At 43.9% G+C, this 23,297-nt stretch overlaps 1 protein-coding gene across 1 annotated transcript in view; it reads left to right on the top strand.

The window, feature by feature from the left end:
- Window positions 1–23,297, top strand: part of LOC117871226 — a 120,883-nt gene that overhangs the window by 78,750 nt on the left and 18,836 nt on the right. The window contains exon 13 of the mRNA XM_034758977.1: window positions 1,968–2,198. Within this exon, the coding sequence (XP_034614868.1) occupies window positions 1,968–2,198 (231 nt within the window). The remainder of the gene's footprint in view (window positions 1–1,967; window positions 2,199–23,297) is intronic.

Here is a 23,297-nt window from a genome sequence, read left to right as displayed (position 1 = left end):
CATGGGAAATCTGTGGCAGAGCTAGGAGTTCAATTGCCTGCATCTGAGTCCAGTGCTTTAATTACAAGACCATCCTTTCTCTATATGGGTTTTTCCTGGAGGGATCAAAGAAGGAGAAGCATTAGTAAGGCAGCCTTAATAAAGAGTAGAAAGAGTTGAAGATAAATGGTGGGATCCACAAAGGGACTTAGACATTGCACCTCTGAGCATCATGGTGCCTAGAAAAATCACAGGACAGCACTGCAATCCACAAAGCCGGAGTTAGGTGCCTAGGTTCCCTATACAATGAACCGGTCGAGATAGGCACCTTAGACTACAAACCACAAAGCCAGCACACTAGGCAGGGAACTGCCTAAACTAGCCAATGGGAGATGCCAACCAGAGGTGTATGTGCTAGGCCCCACCCCTCTCATGGAGTTAGGTGCCTAAGTCTGGGCTGCAGGGAGACACTTAGCTCTGCTTGTGATCCATTACTCAGAGGCTGTCTGTAGCGTTCCAGGTGGGAGATAAGCTTCTCCTAAGGCCTATTGTTTTTTCCTAATGGCTCATTGCCATGAATATGCCCTTCACCACCCACAATATAGACTGAAAAAATCTTGTTTAGTGACCGTTACCGAGGTGTAACTACATTTGAAATACAGATACATAGTCAATATTCATAACTTCAGATACAAAAATGATACATGCATGCAAATAAGATAACCATAGTCAGCAAATCGTAACCTTTCCAATGACACCTCACATGACTTATCTTGCACAAAATACATTATGATTATGTTATAATCATATCATCATAATATTTCTGTGAAGAATATGGGGTGCAATGCCCCCCTCCCCCCTCCCGTCTGATGAGAAGGATTTGCCACATCTCAGGTGAGTGCCCTAACCACTGGCCAATGTGATATTCTGAGGTGGGGCTCCCTCAATTTCTCCTATTGAAGTTGTTCCACTTAAATTAAATAATTAAATATTCATTGAGCCAGAAAAAGAGTTAGAATGACTTTGTAGCCTAGTGGTTAGGGCACTCACCTCTGAGGTGGTAGAGCCATGTTCAAATCCCTTCTTTCTCTCCCCCCCCCCTCAAGAGAAGGGGGGACTTGAGCTATGGGTCTCCCATATCCCAGGTTAGTACTGATCCACTAGGCTAAAAGTTATAATGGAGGTCCTTCTCTTCCCCAACTCCAGCTGTTTTGTGTGAACTCACCTGACTGGTAGGCAGCCTCTGAGCCCACCTACCAGGCTGGGTCCCACATGTGACTTAGGAGGCTGAACACCTATCTTCCCCAGTTTGTGAATTGCTCTGGGTCTTAGGCATATGGACACCTATCACAAGGCAGTAGTGCGCATCCTCAGGTAGGAGATAGGTGCCCGGGTGCCTGGTGTGAGGTTGCAGTGCGCATACTCAGAGGCAAAAACTTAGGTGCCGAGTGAGTTTAGGTGCCTAAGCGGTTAGGCGGCAGCTGAGCTGGAGTGTTGTAAATGCCTAAGTACCTCCATGGATCACATCCAAGTTTCCCAATACTGCAAACGCATTTTATTGACACCAATAGTCCCATTGACCTCAATGAGATTACTGGAGAAAATAAAGGTTTGTAGAATCAAATCCAAAGGGAGAAGGAGATGCTCAATTGACCTTTGATTATTAGTGTCTCAGTTTGTGGGTCCAGCCGTGGCCACTTCTGAAAATATAAATCAAGTGAGCCATTGCCCATGAAAAATAGGAAGCGAAATTGAATAAAATACATTTTAAAAGTCCCATTTCCCCCTTCCCTTACCAGCTCAAACTGGAGCACAGGATTCTGTGTGTTCTGCAACAGCAAGTGACACAACCCCTATAAGAGTAGTCCATACATCGGTATAGATTTTTAGGGCATCATCAGCTGTACCAGTGCATTTCTAAAAGGCATTTTCTAGATCCATTTTCTAGATCCAACGCAAGTGAATTACTTTATGTGTCATTTCGGCAGAGGGAACCTGAGAGTCAGAAGGTTCCATTCTCAGAAACGTTTAATAAAGAGGAGTGCCTCTTGCCAGTGCTACAGAAAGAAAAAAGAACAGCTGAGCACCAACAACCACCATCAAGGTACACCCAAAAGGCTGCGATTACAGACACAGAAGAGAGCACTAGAATAAAGGAAGGAGAGGAAGCTGCGCACAAATACATTCACATTCAAACTCTCCAAACAGGTGATATCTTTGTAAGTATGTACTTAGCGCTCAGATGACCCTGAAAGAAAACATAGGGGATAATTGGACAACCCGTATCTCTTGAATATGGAGCATTTAGACAAAAGAGCTGCCCTCATTTGATACATGTTTCGTGCCTATTTTTTAGTTGGCCTTCTACATTCCTTTTCCTCTAAGAACAGTTACACATATAATACAAGTGATAATCATAGCAGGTAAAGATAGAACTTCATTCCCTTTTTTACAGAAAGGGAAGCCTGCTAAAGAAATAAATGGAGCCAATTAGTGGAATATAATTACAAATTCCTTGGAGTTAAAATGTGCCGCATAACGGCAGAAAATGCAATTTGCCATATGGTATTGGAAATATCCGGAACAACTATTTTCCTGTCAGTTTTCTGCAAACTGAGCATAGACTTGGATTATTTGGGGCTTTAAGGATTTGAATTATGCAAGGTAGCTGACTGAATGCCCCAAAGCAACAGAGAGCCTAGTTCAGTTCATAATATAAAAAGTAGTCTAGTTTTTGAAGTCTTTTTAATAAAAGTCTGCGGTTTCAATTTTCAGGAGGGGGTTGGGAAAACTTCAGAAACTTTTACATGGTCAGGGCCAGATTCTGATCTCCTCACTTTGTTGAATAGTGCTGTATTGCATGAACACTCCCATTAACTTCAGTGGGTCTATTTGCAGAGGTAGGTGCTCCTCACTGAGTAGACTATCAGAATGGCACAACATGCTTACAGAATGTTGGGAAATCATTAAGAAAGGGATAAATAATAAAACAAAATATCACATTGCCTCCATATAAATCCATGGTACGCCCACATTTTGAATACTGCGTGCAGATCTAGTTGTCCCATCTCAAAAAAGATATATTGGAATTGGAAAAACTTGGGGAAAGGTTCAGAAAAAGGCAACAAAAATGATTAGGGGAATGGAACAGCTGCTGTATGAGGAGAGATTAATAAGACTGGGACTTTTCAGCTTGGAAAAGAGACGACTAAGGAGGGATATGATAGAGCTCTATAAATCATGACTGGTGTGGAGAAAGTAAATAAGGAACTGTTATTTACTCCTTCTCATAACACAAGAACTAGGGGTCACCAAATGAAATTAATAGGCAGCAGGTTTAAAACAAACAAAAGGAAGTATTTTTTCCACACAACACACAGTCAGTCTGTGGAACTCTTTGTGAAGGCCAAGACTATAACAAGGTTAAAAAAAGAACTACATAAGTTCATGAAGTAGGTCCATCAATGGCTATTAGCCAGGATGAGCAGGGATGCAAAACCATGCTCTGAAGTGTCCCTAAGCCACTGTTGGAAGACAGGATATTGGGCTAGCTGGACCATTGGTCTGACCCAGTATGGCTGTTTTTATGTTTTTATGTGCAGTAAAGCTTGACAAAAATATCCACCAGTTGTATAAGTTCAACATACTGCTAACTTTATTGACCTTATGGCATTAACAGGGCCATTAAATTAAAGAGAAAAGAAACAATGAAAACAGAACTACAGCTTTAATTAAGGCAATTCTTTTGTTGTAAGAGCAGAATATACTTTTATAGCTTGAAAATGATCTCATATTTCATTTCTAAGTGAGACTTTACAAGTACTAGTTTGTATCTGTTTCACAACAAAAAAAAATGGGGGGAGCTTAGACACTTGGAGAGCAATTTTACAGTGAGATATAAATCTTGGAGATCAAGATGGGTATTTCTCAGCTGGATTTTTGTTACATATCTTACATATGAACAGTGGGACACTTCCTTATTTACGTTCTCCACACTAGTCATGATTTTATAGACCTCAATCATATCCCCCCTTAGTCATCTCTTTTCCAAGCTGAAAAGTCCAAGTCTTATTAATCGATCCTCATATGGAAGCCATTCCATACCCCTAATCATTGTTGTTGCCCTTTTCAGAACCTTTTCCAAGTCCAATATATCTTTTTTGAGATGGGGTGAACAGATCTGCATGCAGTATTCCATGTAAATAAATAGAATATAAATAGAGATAATATGATATTTTCTGTCTTATTATCTATCCCTTTCCTAATAATTCCCAACATTCTGTTCACTTTTTTTGACTGCTGCTGCAAACTGAGTGGATGTTTTCAGAGAACTATTCACAATGACTCCAAGATCTCTTTCCTGAGTGGTAACAGCTAATTTAGACCCCAACATTTTATATGTATAGCTGGGATTATGTTTTCAATGGGCATTACTTTGCATTTATGAACATTGAATTTCATCTGCCATTTTGTTGCCCAGTCACCTGGTTTTGTGAGATCCCTTTGTGACTCTTCGCAGTCTACTTTGGACCTACCTATCTTGAATAGTTCTGTATCATCTGCAAATTTTGCCACTGCACTATTTACCCCTTTTTCCAGATCATTTATGAATGTGTTGAACAGTACAGGTCCCTGGGGGACACCATGATTTACCTCTTTCCATTCTGAAAACTGACCATTTATTCCTACCCTTTGTTTCCTATCATTTAACCAGTTACCGACCCAAGAGAGGACCTTCCCTCTTATTCTATGACAGCTTACTTTGCTTAAGAGCCTCTGGTGAGAGACCTTGTCAAAGGCTTTCTGAAAATCTAAATATACTATATCCACTGGATTCCCCTTGTCCACATGCCTGTTGACCCCCTCAAAAATTCTAGTAGATAGGTGAGGCATGATTTCCCTTTACAAAAACCATGTTTACTCTTCCCCAACAAATCCACATAGGATAATTGTGATGTGTAGATTTTCCTCTCTTTAAAGTACACACATATCCCATGAACAAATAGACCACTGCCTATGCTGATAAACCTACTGGTTTGCCAAGTGGTTTTCTTTCCATACTGCCTGTAAATTCAAGGATTAATTGTCATCTCTCATCAGAGCAATAAATATTGCACACCTAGATAAGGTAATAGATGCAGGAGAACTCCCAGATTGGATGCTGGTACCAAAAAGGTTTTTGATAGCAACAGAACATGCACAATCGGTACTAACATTAGGGATGGTTGAATGGGTTGGGATAAGCTGGTCAAAATTTTAGAAATTTCAACTACACTTTCCATTAAATGTTTGATAAAATTTTCACAAAAAAACATCCATTTTTAAATAGCTCTATTAAGTACCCTCCAAACCTTTAAAAAAACTTGAACTGAACATGGAACCAAAACATTTTTGAGGTTTGAAAATTTGTCCTAACTTTTTTTGTTTGCCAGTTTCTATTCCCATGTTCTTCTGCAATGCTAGGTTCCAGGCGGGACAGGGAGTGGATGTGATAAGAATTCCATGAGACAAGTTGTTTTTGTGTTAGTCTTAGGCCAATCTGGTTAAGCATCCAAATTTCTAGTTATTTTTGCAGTGGTCAGATTTGGGTCCTGTTGAAGTCAGTGGCAATATTACCAGGATAACAATAGGATCAGGTTTTGCCCAAACACCTGAGAACATTGGGCTTTATCCTGCAAAGAGTTGGAGCACCCCACTCTCCAGCTTCCACTGCAGCCAACATAGAATATCAGGGTTGGAAGGGACCTCAGAAGGTCTTCTATTCTAACCCCCTGCTCAAAGCAGGACCAATCCCCAGACAGATTTTTACCCCAGTTCCTTAAATGACCCCCTCAAGAATTGAACTCACAACAGTGGGTTTAGCAGGCTAATGCTCAAACCACTGAGCTATCCTTTCCCCCAGCTTATCTTTAAACATAAAGGTGTTTAGCTCTCTTTGCCTTTCCCCTGCACACCCCCCCCCCATCTTGCTGAATACAGCTCGGCCACACTGGAGACTGTGGCACTCTGCACCATTTCAGTACAGCAGGCCTGATTCTCCATCGCCCTGCACGTTGGGCCCTCATTTATATCTTTGCAAATTGAGCATAAAATGTAATCAAATCAGAATGCTAGGGCCTGAGTCTCATTTACCCTAATGTCCCTTTACAGTGCTCTTGAAGATTACAAGGATCTTAAAGTGGGTGCAAATATAATTGAAACCTACTATACTATATTTAGTTGGGGTTGGTCCTGTTTTGAGAAGGTGGCTGGACAAGATGACCTCCTGAGGTCTCTTCCAACCCTGATATTCTATGATAAGGCCTTGCTATATTTCCAAAGCACTGTAAAGAGGCTTAAGGCCTGACCTACTCCTAGTTTTTGTACTGGAATTACTGTTTTGTTTGCAGGTGTGGTTATTTTACCAATATAATTATACTGGTACACCCCTAGGGTGGACACAGTTATACTGGTATAAAGATGTCTGTCAGAAGGGGTCAGGGGCCCAAGCTACCTCTGCCAGGCTCCACAAGGGGAGAATGAAGCAGCTCAGGTTGACCTGGGAGTAGTTAACTCACAGAATAACTGGGAGCAGTTAAATATGCAGGAAAGCACTAGGGTGTGATAAAAGGTTAAGGGCCTCCGTTAGAGGGAATACCTGAGGAGGAAGCTGCCAGAAAGGGACTGCAGAGAGAGGGTTCCTCCAGCACACTGGTGAGAAGCTGCCTGAGAAACCAACACTCCACATGGGGAGAAGCAGGGCAAAAGGCTGGGGAAGCCTACATGTATGATGTAGCTCAGGGAGCAGCAAGGGACTGAGAAGGATTGGTTCTGGCTGTTGCAAAAAAGGGCCCTGAGCTGGAAACTAGTGGAATGGGTGGGCCTGGGTTTCCCTACCTATTCCAGCCAAGGACTTTGAAGAAGAAGGCTCGAGACCCAGAGCTATCTAACCCCCATTAGAGCCATGACTCCCATTATCCTGAAGGGGACAGAGATTATTAGAGGGGTGCTGGAACTAGAGGTGCTGGGGGTGCTGCTGCACCCCCTGGCTAGAAATGGTTTCCATCATATACAGGGTTTACAGTCTTGTTCAATGGCTTTCAACACCCCCACTATACAAATTGTTCAATGCCATAGACTATTATGACCTGGCCAGAGTCATAACAAGGAGTTGACAAACACAGCATAGGGGTGAATGAAGTCACGTCGTGTAGGTCCACATCCTGCCACAAGGGAGCGCAACAGATAAAAGGTCTTATATTATAGGGTCTTGTACTGGTATGGCCTATTCCCCTTCTCATACAGGAAAAATATTTACTGCTGTAAACACATAACTGCATCCACACTAGAGGGCCTGCAATACTTTTACAATTCCGGCCTATTTAAAACAGTTCAATTTTTATGTGTAGACAAGGCCTTAGTGTAAATGTGAATCAGGCCCTTGCCGTTTTAGACCCACTTTGTACTCAGTTCCACACATGTAAATGGTATACAACTGACAAGGCAACAGAGAATCAGAGTGTTGGGGCTGTACTCATATCTCACACCAATGATCTTAAAGTGAGATTATTGATGTCAGTGCAGTTGCCCCTGATTACACTGGGGTAAGTGTGCTTGGGATCAAACCTCTTCGTGAGGAGAAAAATCTCCTTTAAGTTCTGCCCAGCAAACAAAAATCCGGTGGTTGCCTGAAACAGAGGAGCTGACGGTACTCAGTTCCCAGAACCCTATGTTCTGAGATTTCAAGCAGACTCCACGTCTGCCTAAAGCCCAGTAAATATTCCGTAAACACACTGCTCACTGAGCATGGGAAGCCAGGGTAGAAATGGTATTTTTGCAAGGAAATTACCTTTTGTCATATTTTCTAGTTTTAGTGAATCAGATCCAATTGGTTTCACACACAGTAGAATTTCTTTTGTAAACCTTACCCCATTGTTTGCATGTCAACACCATATGTATCCTTTAATTAATATTGATTGCATATATGTTGTGGGAGTATGGGGCCACAGTTCAATATAGAATGGGGACCAACCATTGACTATAACTCCTCTGGACACCAAATGCTCTCAAATGAGAACAAGGACAATCTGTATCTTAACTATGAACTACAGTATACAACATACTGGTTTCTTTACATATGTGCCTCTGCCCTTTATTGGAATATGAGGGGCTTGTTTATGTACAGTTAATGTTATTTATCTGTTTTTATTTATGACTTCACACTGTACAAATGCAGAAGACAGAGTCCATGCCCTCACATTGCTCATAATTAAATTCAGATCTGAACATTATTATTATTATTATTATTTATTTATAGCCCCTAAAGACCCCCATTGAGATTGGGCCCATCCCCCTTATGTCGGGCACACAGTCAGACACAATCTCTGCTCGGAAAAGCGTACAGTCTAGGCAGACAAGGAGTGAGAGAAAAGCAGCATCATTATCCTCCATCATCCTCATTTTAGAGATGATGAATGAAGGCGCAGCACCACTGAGGGTCAGATGTTTAAATGTATTGACAGGTTTCAGAGTAGCAGCCGTGTTAGTCTGTATCCGCAAAAAGAAGAACAGGAGTACTTGTGGCTTTTTTTCTCTTAATTAATTGGCCTCTCAGAGTTGGTAAGACAACTCCCACCTGTTTATGCTCTCTGTATGTGTGTATATATATCTCCTCAATATATGTTCCATTCTATATGCATCCGAAGAAGTGGGCTGTAGTCCACGAAAGCTTATGCTCTAATAAATCTGTTAGTCTCTAAGGTGCCACAAGTACTCCTGTTCTTCTTTTTTAAATGTATTGAGGCACCTAAAGATACAGGTAGGCATTTGGTGAGATTTTCAAAAGCAGATTCAGGCACCTAATCCCGTAGGCACCTGTCTGCATCTTTAAGGGTATAAATACCTTTAAAAATCTGTCTCTAAGTGACTTTCCAAGGCCAGTCCCAAAATCTGTGGTACAACCAGGGCTCAACTCCAGGCTCACTTAGGTTTAGTGCAATGCTTTAAGCAGTAATGCATCCTCCCACTCCTAGCAATAGAGTTTGTATTCCTATCAGGTCAAAGGTTCCTCCCTGCAAATGGCCTCTCTTAATTCCCACTTCAGCACTTGAAACAGGTTTGAAGACGGACTCAAGAGGTGCATACCCTGGGTGCTGGCTCTCTGTATGCACAGGGTGAAGGTACAGGCTCGTACCAGTTCAGTTTTTTTTTTTTTAAATTCAATGTCTGTTTGACTCTGGGTATCACATCTGCCTGTCAGAGATGACAATGAAGTGCCTCCTGAGTGTTTCAGAGTTCAGCGGCATCATTATGATAACGTAAGTGAAATCTGCAAGAAGATAGAAAAACAAGTTTGTTCCAGTACTTGGAACACCTCACATCTACTCCTGTTGAAACGGAATTATAATTAGCGGTGAGACAGCCAATTACCCACCATTCCCATGATTAGGTGTGCACCCCCACTGTTAAAGACACCAGAAGTGCTTCTGAAGTGATTGGCACATTCCAAACAGGACAACATATCCTCTCTGTCATTAATTTAGATAACCTACCAGACGGCGCCTACAGCATAACAGTGGAGATTTTGATGGTGGAAGGGTTGAAACTGGCAGAGCTCTGGGTATCTTTTATAAATATAAATGTGAAATAGCTGCGTTAGCTTTACTTGACTAGTTAAAAAGGACGAAACACTCTCTCCTAAAGATGCTCACATAAGTTAACCTTTTTGCTGTATCTACAGCAGAGCCAGTGAATTACAATAGAGAGTTCAGGCCCCTGGCTGTGGTTACCAAAGCAAAGCAACCTTGGAAGCAGCCTTAGTGGTATGCAGATGGAATTGATACATTGTCTCTGCAGAGCGCCGTCACCTTTAAGAAAAGAAAAAGGAAGATAGAGAAAGAAGAATGTTGCTAACTTTGTAAAAGTGCCCTCCTGACCCCTGCCAGACCGGGACAGGCAGATTCAGAGTCAAGACTCTGCTGTAATTTCGCATCCCGAACCTTGCACATGAGGATCACCCAGAGCCCAAAGGGAAGAAGGGGCCCTGACTGCAATGTGCCCAACTCTCATGAATCACACCATTTTGATTCATCAACCAGTCTCCCAGTGATGCCAGAAGCTCCAGCCTTTGCGTGAATTTCAGCCTTGCCTGGGACATGGGGGTAGAATCCCCTGACTGGCTGCCTGCCCAACCTCCTGGGGAAGAACAGCCAATCAGTGCTGCTGCAGGAAGCAGGCAGAGCTCTCCCCGCTCTCCTCAAGTGCCAGGGGGGATTTTTGGATGAATTCCTGCCTCCCCAAAAGCTGTATGCGGGTTCTTCACCCTGAAGCAAGGGGTGGGAGTTTGGAACTGATGACCTGTAAGGTTAGCCCCCCAAAACCACTTGAAGAGACTGCTGTGTCACCTCCGCTTGTCTTTTCATGAGTCCTTTTGCAACTTTCCCCATAATTATGAACATTTCCTAATTATTTTGTTTTTAAAACACACATTCTCTCTTTTTTCTCAGCTCTAGTAATTTAGGGTTTTGCCACACTTCAAGAGATTGCTTACTTATTTTACTTTTCTGGGTTGTAGTCACACTGTGCATATTCTTCAGTTTATTTTATCTACTGTATTTAATAAAAAGTTATTCAGGCACCTTAAATAGACACTGAGCTCATGTATTTCTTTCTGCCACTAGAGGTGTGCTAACCACATCTTCTATACACTTAGCTAAATTCCCCCTGCACTTTGAATTGGATAAGGAATTCTTCTCTTCACATCCTAGGTCAGCATGTGGCACTGCTGTTAAATGACTGCCACATTCTGTCCCACAGGTGGCAGAAATGCAGTGGTGGGTGAAATAACTCATCTGTCATTTATAAAGTGCTTTGGACTGAAGGCTCTTTAAATATGTGAAGATATTTATTAAAATCATGATATAAAGCCCTTTGAAGTCAATGAGAGACTTTCCATTGATTTTGGATTGGGGCTTATTATAATTATGTTCTCCACTCCCCTCTTTCCCTCTCCCTGCTCCCTGCTTGGCAACTTAGACACACAAGGATGCAAAGGTCAAGGGGAATTTTTATTTGGTTTCCATTTTGTATTCACCTGTGATTTACCTTTGACAAAAAAAAAAATTCCCCACTTAGAGGCAGCAAATGGGTCTTAATTAGTACTTGCAGCAGTGAAAACACTCTCTGAATAAACACTTATTAGTTGGCAGATCAGAAACTAAAAAGCCATCTTGCCTGGTTATTGGTGGCCAGATGTTTGATCATTCACTTGAAGATGTGAATTATAATTCTTTCTGTAGGTGGCTCAAGGAAATAATTGCACATAACTTACCTGAGTACCCTGCTGTATAATTAGGTGTTTCAGAGGATGAAAAGGTAGCTGAGTTTCTTTGGCTCGTTCAGATGTTTGAGTAGGTGAGGGGGGAGAGACCTCACTCCTACTTCATAACTAAGCAGCACCTGCCTCTCGAGACAGGGTTGTAGAGGAAAGAGCCTCTCTGTCAAAGAGCAAGAGAATAAAATTGGCTTAAGTTCCTGCAACAGTCGACATTTCTTATTGCCTCTGTTCCCTGATAAGTGGTGAAGCTTTAGACTGAGAATTCAAGAGGCTAGCTCCCACACAAGCTGCGGCATTTGCAGCACACCTGTACTTTGCTCCACTGTGCACTTTTCCAAAATAGCTCCTCAGGTCACTGCAGCAGGATTTCATTTCATTATTTTCCCAAGAAATGATTTCTCAACAGGCTCAGAAGGCAGCTTTCAGAACCGGTTGTCTCTTCTTGCCCAGGTTAACAGGGTCAGAATAGCATCACAGATAATGATGCTGGAATGTCATGCTGCCCCATTGTACACCTCCCTTTCCGTTTTAAGGCACTAATGGAAGGTGCCAGAATTAGATTGTAGAGCTGGATTGGAGCAGTGCGAGTTTCATTAAAGGACAGGAAGGTGAATAAGTACAGGGAAAACAGCTAAGTGGGAGGATGAGAAAATGACCTGATTAGAGACAATATGGAGATCTCAGGTGCAAAATCAATAGGGTAGTTGGTTGCCAAAAAGGAGAATGGTTTGTTTGGGTGTAAGTATACATCCTAGTGTATACTCTAGCTACCTCTCTAAATCCATAGATGCTAGGGGTATGGAAGTGACAAGAGTAAATTACACAAACTCTGGTGCTTGTTGCCTCTGCAGGGCAGTACCCACTGGAGCCAGACTTCAGAGCTATGGAGGCCTTCTTTTATCCTGAAGGGGGAAAGCCCTCAGGGGTAGTCACATAATACATATAAATTTGTTGCATGTCGTCCCACTGCCCGGGGTCAGAGCCACAAACTCAGCCAAACACAGGATTTGGCGCACATTTAGTGCACATAATGATAACTGTACCGGATATGGACTGGTGACAGAGCTTTCTTTATACATACCAGATATTTTCATCATAAGATCACAGAATCATAGAATATCAGGGTTGGAAGGGACCTCAGGAGGTCATCTAGTCCAACCCCCTGCTCAAAACAGGACCAATTCCCAACTAAATCATCCGAGCCAGGGCTTTGTCAAGCCGGGCCTTAAAAACCTCTAAGGAAGGAGATTCCACCACCTCCCTAGGTAACCCATTCCAGTGCTTCACCACCCTCCTAGTGAAATAGTGTTTCCTAATATCCAACCTAGACCTTCCCCACTGCAACTTGAGACCATTGCTCCTTGTTCTGTCATCTGCCACCACTGAGAACAGCCGAGCTCCATCCTCTTTGGAACCCCCCTTCAGGTAGTTGAAAGCAGCTATCAAATCCCCCCTCATTCTTCTCTTCTCGAGACTAAACAATCGCAGTTTGCTCAGCCTCTCCTCATAAGTCATGTGCTCCAGACCCCTAATCATTTTTGTTGCCCTCCACTGGACTCTTTCCAATTTTTCCATATCCTTCTTGTAGTATGGGGCCCAAAACTGGACACAGTACTCCAGATGAGGCCTCACCAATGTTGAATAAATGGGAATGATCACGTTCCTCGATCTGCTGGCAATGCCCCTACTTATACAGCCCAAAATGCCGCTAGCCTTCTTGGCAACAAAAGCACACTGTTGACACATATCCAGCTTCTCGTCCACTATGACCCCTAGGTCCTTTTCTGCAGAACTGCTACCTAGCCATTCAGTCCCTAGTCTGTAACAGTGCATGGGATTCTTCCGTCCTAAGTGCAGGACTCTGCACTTGTCCTTGTTGAACCTCATCAGGTTTTTTTTGGCCCAATCCTCTAATTTGTCTAGGTCCCTCTGTATCCTATCCCTACCTCTAGTGTATCTACCACGCCTCCCAGTTTAGTGTCATCTGCAAACTTGCTGAGAGTGCAGTCCACACCATCCTCCAGATCATTAATAAAGATATTAAACAAAACCGGCCCCAGGATCGACCCCTGGGGCACTCCACTTGATACCAGCTGCCAACTAGACATGGAGCCATTGATCACTACCCACTGAGCCCGACGATCTAGCCAGCTTTCTATTCACCTTACAGTCCATTCCTCCAGCCCATACTTCTTTAACTTGGCGGCAAGAATACTGTGGGAGACCGTATCAAAAGCTTTGCTAAAGTCAAGGAATAACACATCCACTGCTTTTCCCTCATCCACAGAGCCAGTTATCTCATCATAGAAGGCAAGTAGGTTAGTCAGGCACGACTTGCCCTTGGTGAATCCATGCTGACTGTTCCTGATCACTTTCCTCTCCTCTAAATGTTTCATAATTGATTCCTTGAGGACCTGCTCCATGATTTTTCCAGGGACTGAGGTGAGGCTGACTGGCCTGTAGTTCCTCGGATCCTCCTTCTTCCCTTTTTAAAAGATGGGCACTACATTAGCCTTTTTCCAGTCACCCGGGACCTCCCCCGATCGCCATGAGTTTTCAAAAATAATGGCTAATGGCTCTGCAATCTCATCCGCCAACTCCTTTAGCACCCTCGGATGCAGCGCATCCGGCCCCATGGACTTGTGCACATCCAGTTTTTCTAAATAGTCCCGAACCACTTCTTTCTCCACAGAGGGCTGGTCACCTTCTTCCCATACTGTGCTGCCCAGTGCAGCAGTCTGGGAACTGACCTTGTTTGTGAAGACAGAGGCAAAACAATCATTGAGTACATTAGCTTTTTCCACATCCTCGGTCACTAGGTTGCCTCCCTCATTCAGTAAGGGGCCCACACTTTACTTGACTTTCTTCTTGTTGCGAACATACCTGAAGAAACCCTTCTTGTTACTCTTAACATCTCTTGCTAGCTGCAACTCCAAGTGTGATTTGGCCTTCCTGATTTCACTCCTGCATGCCTGAGCAATATTTTTATACTCCTCCCTGGTCATTTGCCCAATCTTCCACTTCTTGTAAGCTTCTTTTTTGCGTTTAAGATCAGCAAGGATTTCACTGTTTAGCCAAGCTGGTCGCCTGCCATATTTACTATTCTTTCTACACATCGGGATGGTTTGTTCCTGCAACCGCAATAAGGATTCTTTAAAATACAGCCAGCTCTCCTGGACCCCTTTGCCCTTCATGTTATTCTCCCAGAGGATCCTGCCCATCTGTTCCCTGAGGGAGTCAAAGTCTGCTTTTCTGAAGTCCAGGGTCCGTATTCTGCTGCTCTCCTTTCTTCCTTGTGTCAGGATCCTGAACTTGACCATCTCATGGTCACTGCCTCCCAGTTTCCCATCCACTTTTGCTTCCCCTACTAATTCTTCCCTGTTTGTGCGCAGCAGGTCAAGAAAAGCTCTGCCCCTAGTTGGTTCCTCCAGCACTTGCACCAGGAAATTGTCCCCTACACTTTCCAAAAACTTCCTGGATTGTCTGTGCACCGCTGTATTGCTCTCCCAGCAGATATCAGGGTGATTAAAGTCTCCCATGAGAACCAGGGCCTGCGATCTAGCAACTTCTGCTAGTTGCCAGAAGAAAGCCTCGTCCACCTCATCCCCCTGGTCTGGTGGTCTATAGCAGACTCCGTCCACGACATCACCCTTGTTGCTCACACTTCTCAACTTTATCCAGAGACTCTCAGGTTTTTCTGCCATTTCATACCGGAGCTCTGAGCAGTCATACTCCTCTCTTACATACAACGCAACTCCCCCACCTTTTCTGCCCTGCCTGTCCTTCCTGAACAGTTTATATCCATCCAGGACAGTACACCAGTCATGTGAGTTATCCCACCAAGTCTCTGTTATTCCAATCGCATCATAGTTCCCTGACTGTGCCAGGACTTCCAGTTCTCCCTGCTTGTTTCCCAGGCTTCTTGCATTTGTGTATAGGCACTTAAGATAACTCATCGATCGTCCCTCTTTCTCAGTATGAGACAGGAGTCCTCCCCTCTTGCGCTCTCCTGCTTGTGCTTCCTCCCAGGATCCCATTTCCCCACTTACCTCAGGGCTTTGGTCTCCTTCCCCTGGTGAACCTAGTTTAAAGCCCTCCTCATTAGGTTAGCCAGCCTGCTTGCGAAGATGCTCTTCCCTCTCTTCGTTAGGTGGAGCCCGTCTCTGCCTAGCACTCCTCCTTCTTGGAACCCCATCCCATGGTTGAAGAATCCAAAGCCTTCTCTCCGACACCATCTGTGTAGCCATTCGTTGACTTCCACGATTCGACGGTCTCTACCCAGGCCTTTTCCTTGCACAGGGAGGATGGATGGGAACACCACTTGCGCCTCAAACTCCTTTATCCTTCTTCCCAGAGCCACGTAGTCTGCAGTGATCCGCTCAAGGTCATTCTTGGCAGTATCATTGGTGCCCACGTGGAGAAGCAGGAAGGGATAGCGATCCGAGGGCTTGATGAGTCTCGGCAGTCTCTCCGTCACATCGTGTATCCTAGCTCCTGGCAAGCAGCAGACCTCTCGGTTTTCCCGGTCAGGGCGGCAGATAGATGACTCAGTCCCCCTGAGGAGGGAGTCCCCGACCACCACCACCCTACTCCTCCTCTTGGGAGTGGTGGTCGTGGAACCCCCATCCCTAGGACAGTGCATCTTTTGCCTGCCAATCGGTGGAGTCTCCTTCTGCTCCCTTCCCTCAGATGGGTCAGCTAGTCCACTCTCTGCATTAGTACCTGTAGAGAGAACATGGAAACGATTGCTTACCTGTATCTCCATTGCTGGTACATGGACGCTCCTCTTTCTCCTTCTGGAGGTCACATGCTGCCAAACTTCTTCACCATCCTTCTGTCCCTGCTGCGCCTGCTCTGAATCTTCAGAACGTTGTGGCCATAGAAGCATCTCCTGACGTCTGTCCAGGAAATCTTCATTTTCCCTTATGCAACGCAGAGTCGATACTCGTTTCTCCAGCCCTCGAACCTTCTCTTCCAATATGGAGACCAGCTTGCACTTTGTACAGATAAAGTCGCTTCTGTCCTGTGGAAGAAAGACAAACATGGCACAACCTGTGCAAGTTACAACAGCTGATCGCTCACCTTCCATATCACCTTCCTCTTAAGAGCTTCCTCAGCTGTTGCAGGAACTACTCAGAGAAACCTGCAGATGAAAGCCTCAGTGAGCTCTCCCCAGGCAAACTCCCTCTGTTAGCCTCTGTTGTTCGCTGCTCAGCTGGTTCGCTGCTGACTGCCCTTATATACCAGTCAGGCCCACTCAAGGCCCCCAAAGCACTTCCAATTCACACTTTTCTAACAAACAAGCAAGCAATCAAGCACACGGTCAAACTGACAAACTGTCCCAGCAACAGACACTCAGATACTCACCAACACAGCTTCCCTAATGCAGCACTTAGCATACCTCCTCTCGGACAGATCCCAGGCAAACTCCCCCTGTTAGCCTCTGCTGTTCGAATGTTAAAGATCCTTTAACATTCTGCCAGATATGGCTAAGGTGAGCTTAAATAAGGTATAGTAGAACCTCAGAGTTATGAACAACAGAGTTACTAATCAGTCAACCACACACCTCATTTGGAACCGGAATTACACAATCAGGCAGCAAGAGAGACAAAAAAAAAAAAAAAAAAAAAAAGAAAGAAAAAAAAGAAAAAACAGTACAGTATTGTAAACTAAACTATTAAAAAATAAAGGGAAAGCAGCATTTTTCTTTTGCATAGTAAAGTTTCAAAGCTGTATGAAATCAATGTTTAGTTGTAAACCTTTGAAAGAACAACCATAATGTTTTGTTCAAAGTTACAAACATTTCATAGTTACGAACAACCTCCATTTCCAAGGTGTTCGTAACTCTGAGGTTCTACTGTATTTTATACATAGGGCCCCCTAGTGGCTCAACAGTATAGTACAGTTTAGCATTCCATTACATCTCCCCCTTTAAGTTCTACATTCCTACCATTTACAGACTATACACTAATATGCTATTGCTTAAGTTCAGTATGGGTCAGTCTATTAAGTGTCTCTGAATAATAGTGATTTTCTAATTGCATAACCCGAATGCATAACAGGTTAGTCATCTGGATGTCCATTAGTTGCAACAACTGGCTTGTGGTGGTCTGGAATTCTTGCATTGTCTTCCATTGCACTTCAGCCCTCCTGCCCCAGACTCTGCCCCTCGGGGGCTCCATGTCCCCTGGGCATAGGCAACTTCTCCCCACATTAAGAGGGCATGGTACACAGAGGCCAATGTACCCGTGGGAGGACAGAAAGGCATCCAGATCCCGGGGAGGCGGGAAGGAGGGACTGGCAGAGGGGGTGGGCAAAGGGGGAGGAGAGGAGGAACCAGCGAGCGGCAGCGAGGACCTCCAAAGAGGGGCCTGGAGAGAGAGGAGCAGCCAGGCAGCAGTGGGCGGGTTGCAACTGCTGTTGAGCTTTTTACATGCATAATAAAACTTCCTCTGGCAGAAGCCCAGACAGTGCAAACCGCCAAAACCCACAATCCAGTGTGCAGTTGCTGCGCAAGGGAAGGCTTAGCCATCCGTGGTCTGTTATACCCACTGCCCATGTATAACTCCATCTGTGATCAGAAACAGGTCTGCTATCTTTCTGTGGCAAATTTCAGGTGCACTGGTAATCTCAGAAGGTAATCTTCAAAAGCAAGGGTGTGATAAATGTACTCAGTTTGGCACTTTCTTTGGCTAAAGGAATTTACCACAATACACTCCAGGCATCCAGCTTGGAGAATATTGTAGCTCCTTTCACTTTGGAGAGGAAGTCATCCAGTGTAGAGAGGGTACTTTCACAACTGCTTAATTAAGTCCTAAGAGCCACACAGATTCATATGTTTCCCATTATTCTTTTTAACTGGTACCATTGGGGTGCACTGTGCTGTTGGCTGAGATATTTTCTTAAGTTATGCCAATCCACGCCATTCTCTTTGGCTCAGTTAACATCACACTTTATGAAGTAATGGGATTGGAATCCTGCAAGGTGTACGTACACTGCATGGATCAGCCTTGTTTCTTTAAGGTTATTATTACTGGGTCTCCTTTCAAAAATCCAGTATCACCACATAGTCTATTGAGTTCTTTCAGCTTTCTCACCAGACCCATGGTGGCTGCCACGCTGCGGCTGTGAAGGCTTTTGGTTCATTCAACATTTCCCCCTCGTACTTGAATTCTCTGGTGAAAATATGATATATCATAAACCACATTTCTCTGCGGCATAAAGTAACAGAAGAACTAGGAGTCACCAAATGAAATTAATAGGCAGCAGGTTTAAAGCAAACAAAGAGAAGTATTTTTTCATACAATGCACAGTCAACCTGTGGAACTCCTTGCCAGAGGATGTTGTGAAGGCCAATACTACAGCAGGGTTCAAAAAAGAACTAGATAAGTTCACGGAGGATAGGGCCATAAATGGCTATTAGCCAGAATGGGCAACAATGGTGTCCCTAGCCTCTGTTTGTTAGAAGCTGGGAACGGGTGACAGGGGATGGATCACTTGATTATTACCTGTTCTGTTCATTCCCTCTGGGGCACTTGGCATTGGCCACTGTCGGAAGACTGGATACTGGTCTAGAAGGATCTTTGGTCTGACCCAATATGGCCATTCTTATGTTCTTATAAAGTAAGCATCAAACATAGCTAGAACCCTTTCATAGTCATCTCCGTGAAGTCAAAGGATTTAAAGATATGGTCTGCTTGCTTCCCCAAAGCATAAATTAATGAAGATACCTTTATAGCTCCAGTTTCTTTGTGGAGTTTGTTTTCAATTCGAAATCTTGCAAAATACTGCTTCCAGCCTTTCCATTGTGAAGGTAATTCAAAGCGGATGTTCTATGGGACAACAAAGTGGCATATTGATGAGATCCTGCCACTTTTGTTACTTTGTTCCTTCTTTTTGTGACCTTTGTTGCTGTTTTCCCTCTGATTCTGTTCTTAGTTTACTCCTGACACCATGTCATGTTCTTCTGTAGTAGATATGGAGTGGTCACAGAGCTTGCTTCCATGCATCATAAGATCCTTTAATGATCTGCCAGATATATCTAAGGTTAGCTTAAATATGGTATTTTACACACAGCACCACCTAATGGCTATAGTTTAGCATTCTATTACAATAACTGTGAAGCATGTTAATGGGTAGATATATGAGCCTGTTTCTTTAAGAACAGGAAAAGCAAGCAGGAAGAGACCTTGAGAAACCTCTGAGAGGACCCTACATGACTGTAGTATCAGTAAGGAAGGGCATTTGGTCTAGTAGTTGGGGTATTAAGCAAGGAACTTTCAGAAAAATCTCATCAGGTTTAGTTTAATAATCTGGGGACCCACCCATACCAATTACTAACATTTTAAATACAGATGCTAGGGCTGATTATTCACTGCCTTAGATCTGGGGTAGCTGTTCACACCTTTGCAAAATGAGTGTGATCTTGTTTGGTACTTTCTTATATTCACTTTACACTCATTTTACACAGAGCTATATGATTAGACCAGGTGAAGATAATGGCGAATCAGGCCCTGTATCTTCATTTATGTCTACAGAATAAAAAGCACTTTGGTAATTCCCAAACCAAAAATACTTCATTGAAAAAAAAAAAAAAAAGGTCATGCTAGATCATAATGAACTTGTAGACTGGGATAAAGGGATGGTTATACACATGTGATGTTTGTCATAAACAGAGAGAAAAGTGTGTAATAGATTTTATGTTTTGCACATGATCTTTGTCTCTGAAATCCTTGTATACTGATATATTTTAAAAATGTAAAGAAATAAAAGGTCCAGATTTTGCACTAACTTCCTGCTATATACAGCTCCCCTGTGCTTGATTGGAGGCATTAAGTGGCAGAAGAATTTGGTCTCTGGTCTGCTTCCTGTGTGCAGGAACTGCTTTCAGTTTTACTAGATCGGTGTGAAGTTCTGAAGGTCAGAGTAATCAGATCTGGTATTTATTTTTGTCAATTACTGTACTTGGCTTGAAAAAAATCACTTGAGGTTTATAAAGCTCGATTTCGAGTGGTTCCTAAAGGATAAGAATTGAAACAGAAACGTTCTATAATAAATTACAAATAATTACACTACTTCAAATCCCAGTAGAACAATTTTCACTTAAAAGAAAGCAGAGATGGTGTAAAATTTACCTCAACTAGAAATCCATTGCAAGCCAAAGATGTACTGCCCCAAATGGCATTTTGATCCAGTTCAGTATTATAGCAGAAAGGCAGAAAATCCACCATGCTTAACAATCTCAGTGCTGCTACAGTCATCAAATTATGACTAAAAAGATGGATATGGCAGTAATCTTCTATTTAAGCCTTTAGAGATCAAGTCCAGCAACTGAAATAACCTGTATATAGGAAGTGACAAGTCAGACAGTTCAGTAAATCCTAATAAAAAAGACAAATAGATGTAACAACCTCCAGTTTGCCAAGCAGATAATGTGAAACACTGATTGGTACATACATCACCAACATGAATGCAAAGTCAAAATGAACTGTACAGAAACTTCTATACATACTGGGCCAAATTCATCTCTGGTATAAGTCAGTGGAATTATACTAGGGATAATAAATTTGGTCTATGCTGTACATGAGATGTAAAAGAAGCAAACCACCTTTACTACACATTTCAGTGCTTTACTCTTCTGTATGAATATTAAAATCTAGCTCCGTCCCCAGGTATTTAAACTCTGTTGTTCAAGTGAAGTTCAATTTCAGAATGTAATCTTAGAAGAATCCCATTGGGAGTTGTTTAATTTTTGATACAGGTTCAACATGTGAGAACACTGATACACCCATTTAAAATCAATCAAAGTGAATATAATGCTCGTCAGATATGAAAAATTTACGGTACTAGAGTCTGATTCTTCTCTCACTGGTTTCAGTGTGATTTCAATGGAGTTATTCCTGATTTGCATTTACATTGGCGCAACTCAAATTGTTCACTGGGCGGGATTCTGGCTGGTGAACTAAATGGGAAAGGCTCCACATCTCAAGTGAGAGTTTAATCAAGCCCCTAGAGACTCAAGTTTTCTATTTCAGTCATTCTCAACCCTTTTTTCACATAGGACCCCAAACTAACTGACAGGTTTCTCTTCAGTGACTTACCAAATCGCTTGTGGTGGCAAAGAATTGTGATACTGGGACTCTGGCAAGAACAAATGGGTGATTTTATTAAGCACTTGGTGGGGAGTGTTGCTAGGGGTTGGTAGAACATTGGAGATGATGGGAGTGGTGGGTGCAGGTCTGGGTTTGAGGCTGGCAAGTGTGCTGATGTCTGGGTGTGGAAGTTGATGCTGGATTGGGGAACTAGTGGAGGGGAATTGGGATCAGGTTGGGTCAGCTGATGCTGGCTATTCGGGATGTGCCTCTTCTTTCCCCCTACACCCAACTACCTACCCATCATCTCATTGTTCTTCTCTGGGGCAATGCTGCTTCAAAAACATCCTACTATTTAAACTGGCTCTACAAACTCTGCTGGCTTTACAAGCTCTGCTACCCGTACCGGAGAGCTTAGCTGAATGTCGATGGAGATTGTAGATGGAAAAGGAGATGGGAAGGGGAGACCTCCACTGGGCCCGATCCTGCAATCAGTGTCACATGAGCAATCCTGAAATTTTATGCTTGCGTGGAGTCTGAATGAAGTCATTGGGGCTCCACAAAGGTACAGGATCTACCCAGGGCGAGGGGTGAGTGGGCGGTAAAGAGGGTGCTGTGGAGCCTGCAGGTTTGGTGTGTGAACAGGCTGGAAATTGCTTCCCCCGACCTGCCAGCCATTCCGGAGCTTAGCTGAGGGGCGGAGAGGCTTCCCCATGCCAGTGCTGTGCAGGGCTTTGGCACATGTAGGGCTCGGCTCCTCCTGGCCAGTGGCCCCAGGCCAGAGGGTCTTGGATTTTCTCAGGGCGCCAGCCGAGCCAGAGGCAGTGGGGGGAAGGAAGGAGCCTGCCGGCCAGGCTGTTGATGAGGTGGTTTTCTGCACAGCACTGGGACCTGGACGCGCCCCACTGGGGATATGGAGGAGCAGTGGGGCTTGGAGAGGGCGAAGAGGCAAAGCAGCTAGAGGACAGTGAGAGGGGGAGGACGTAAAGGGCCGATGGGTGGGCAGCAGAGGCGACCCGTAACCGGCTGCTGCCTGGCGCCTGTCCGCACGCACCAGCCACCACAATTCGCAGCATGCAGCCAGTGCCGGCCAGAAACGGGAGAAGGGGCAGGGCCCTGCTGGCTGAGATCCGTCACGCAGTGTGGGGCTGAACTGATGGATCAGCATGGGGAGCGGCTGGCCCCACACTCTGCATCTTTGCCCCACCACCAACCTTGCACACTCACCCCCATTGTCAGCCACTGGACCCCTCCCCCCTCACTCACCGCTGGTGGGCGGGCGGCTGGCGAGCAGGAATCTGGCCAGCAGCAGGACCTACCAGTACTGATGGGGGGAGGAGGGGGCAGAAAATATGGGACAATTTGCCCGTTTTTAAGAAAAAGTCAGGATACCTGCAGGAGGGCTTAAATATGGGACTGTTCCTTTAAAAATGGGACATCTGGTCACCCTAGCTTTGGCCCTGATTCAGCAAAGCACATGCTTACGCAGGACATACATAATGATACTAAAAGTTGCATTGTGCTTCCTGGTGTTAGTCATTCTTCATAGTGAAAGATCCATGAGCTCAGCTTCTGCTCTCAGTTCCAACAGCTGACTTTAATGGAATTACAGCCAGCTTTATGTCTGAGTAGTTGAGAGCAGTCTGAGGTCAAGCCAACACAGAAATTAGAAAGCAAAGGATAGATTTCATCTCCCCTATTAAATATTAAAATAAAATATTTGCCCTGTGCATCCCCATAAGGATATACAAATGTGAAACAACTAAATACCAATGAAAATGAAACCCAGCAAGAAATGTGTGACAATATCTTCAGCAGTTGTCAAGTTACATGCAGCTGATTGCAATGCTATGTGGTCAAAACATGCTGTGGAGTAGCCCGCCTTTGTCCTACATGACATTCTCATCTCATAA

This window comes from Trachemys scripta, chromosome 1, assembly GCF_013100865.1.
Source record: "Trachemys scripta elegans isolate TJP31775 chromosome 1, CAS_Tse_1.0, whole genome shotgun sequence".
Taxonomy (NCBI): Eukaryota; Metazoa; Chordata; order Testudines; family Emydidae; genus Trachemys; species Trachemys scripta.
The sequence above is the reverse complement of the archived record's forward strand: the minus strand, read 5'-3'. Positions and strand labels throughout refer to the sequence as shown.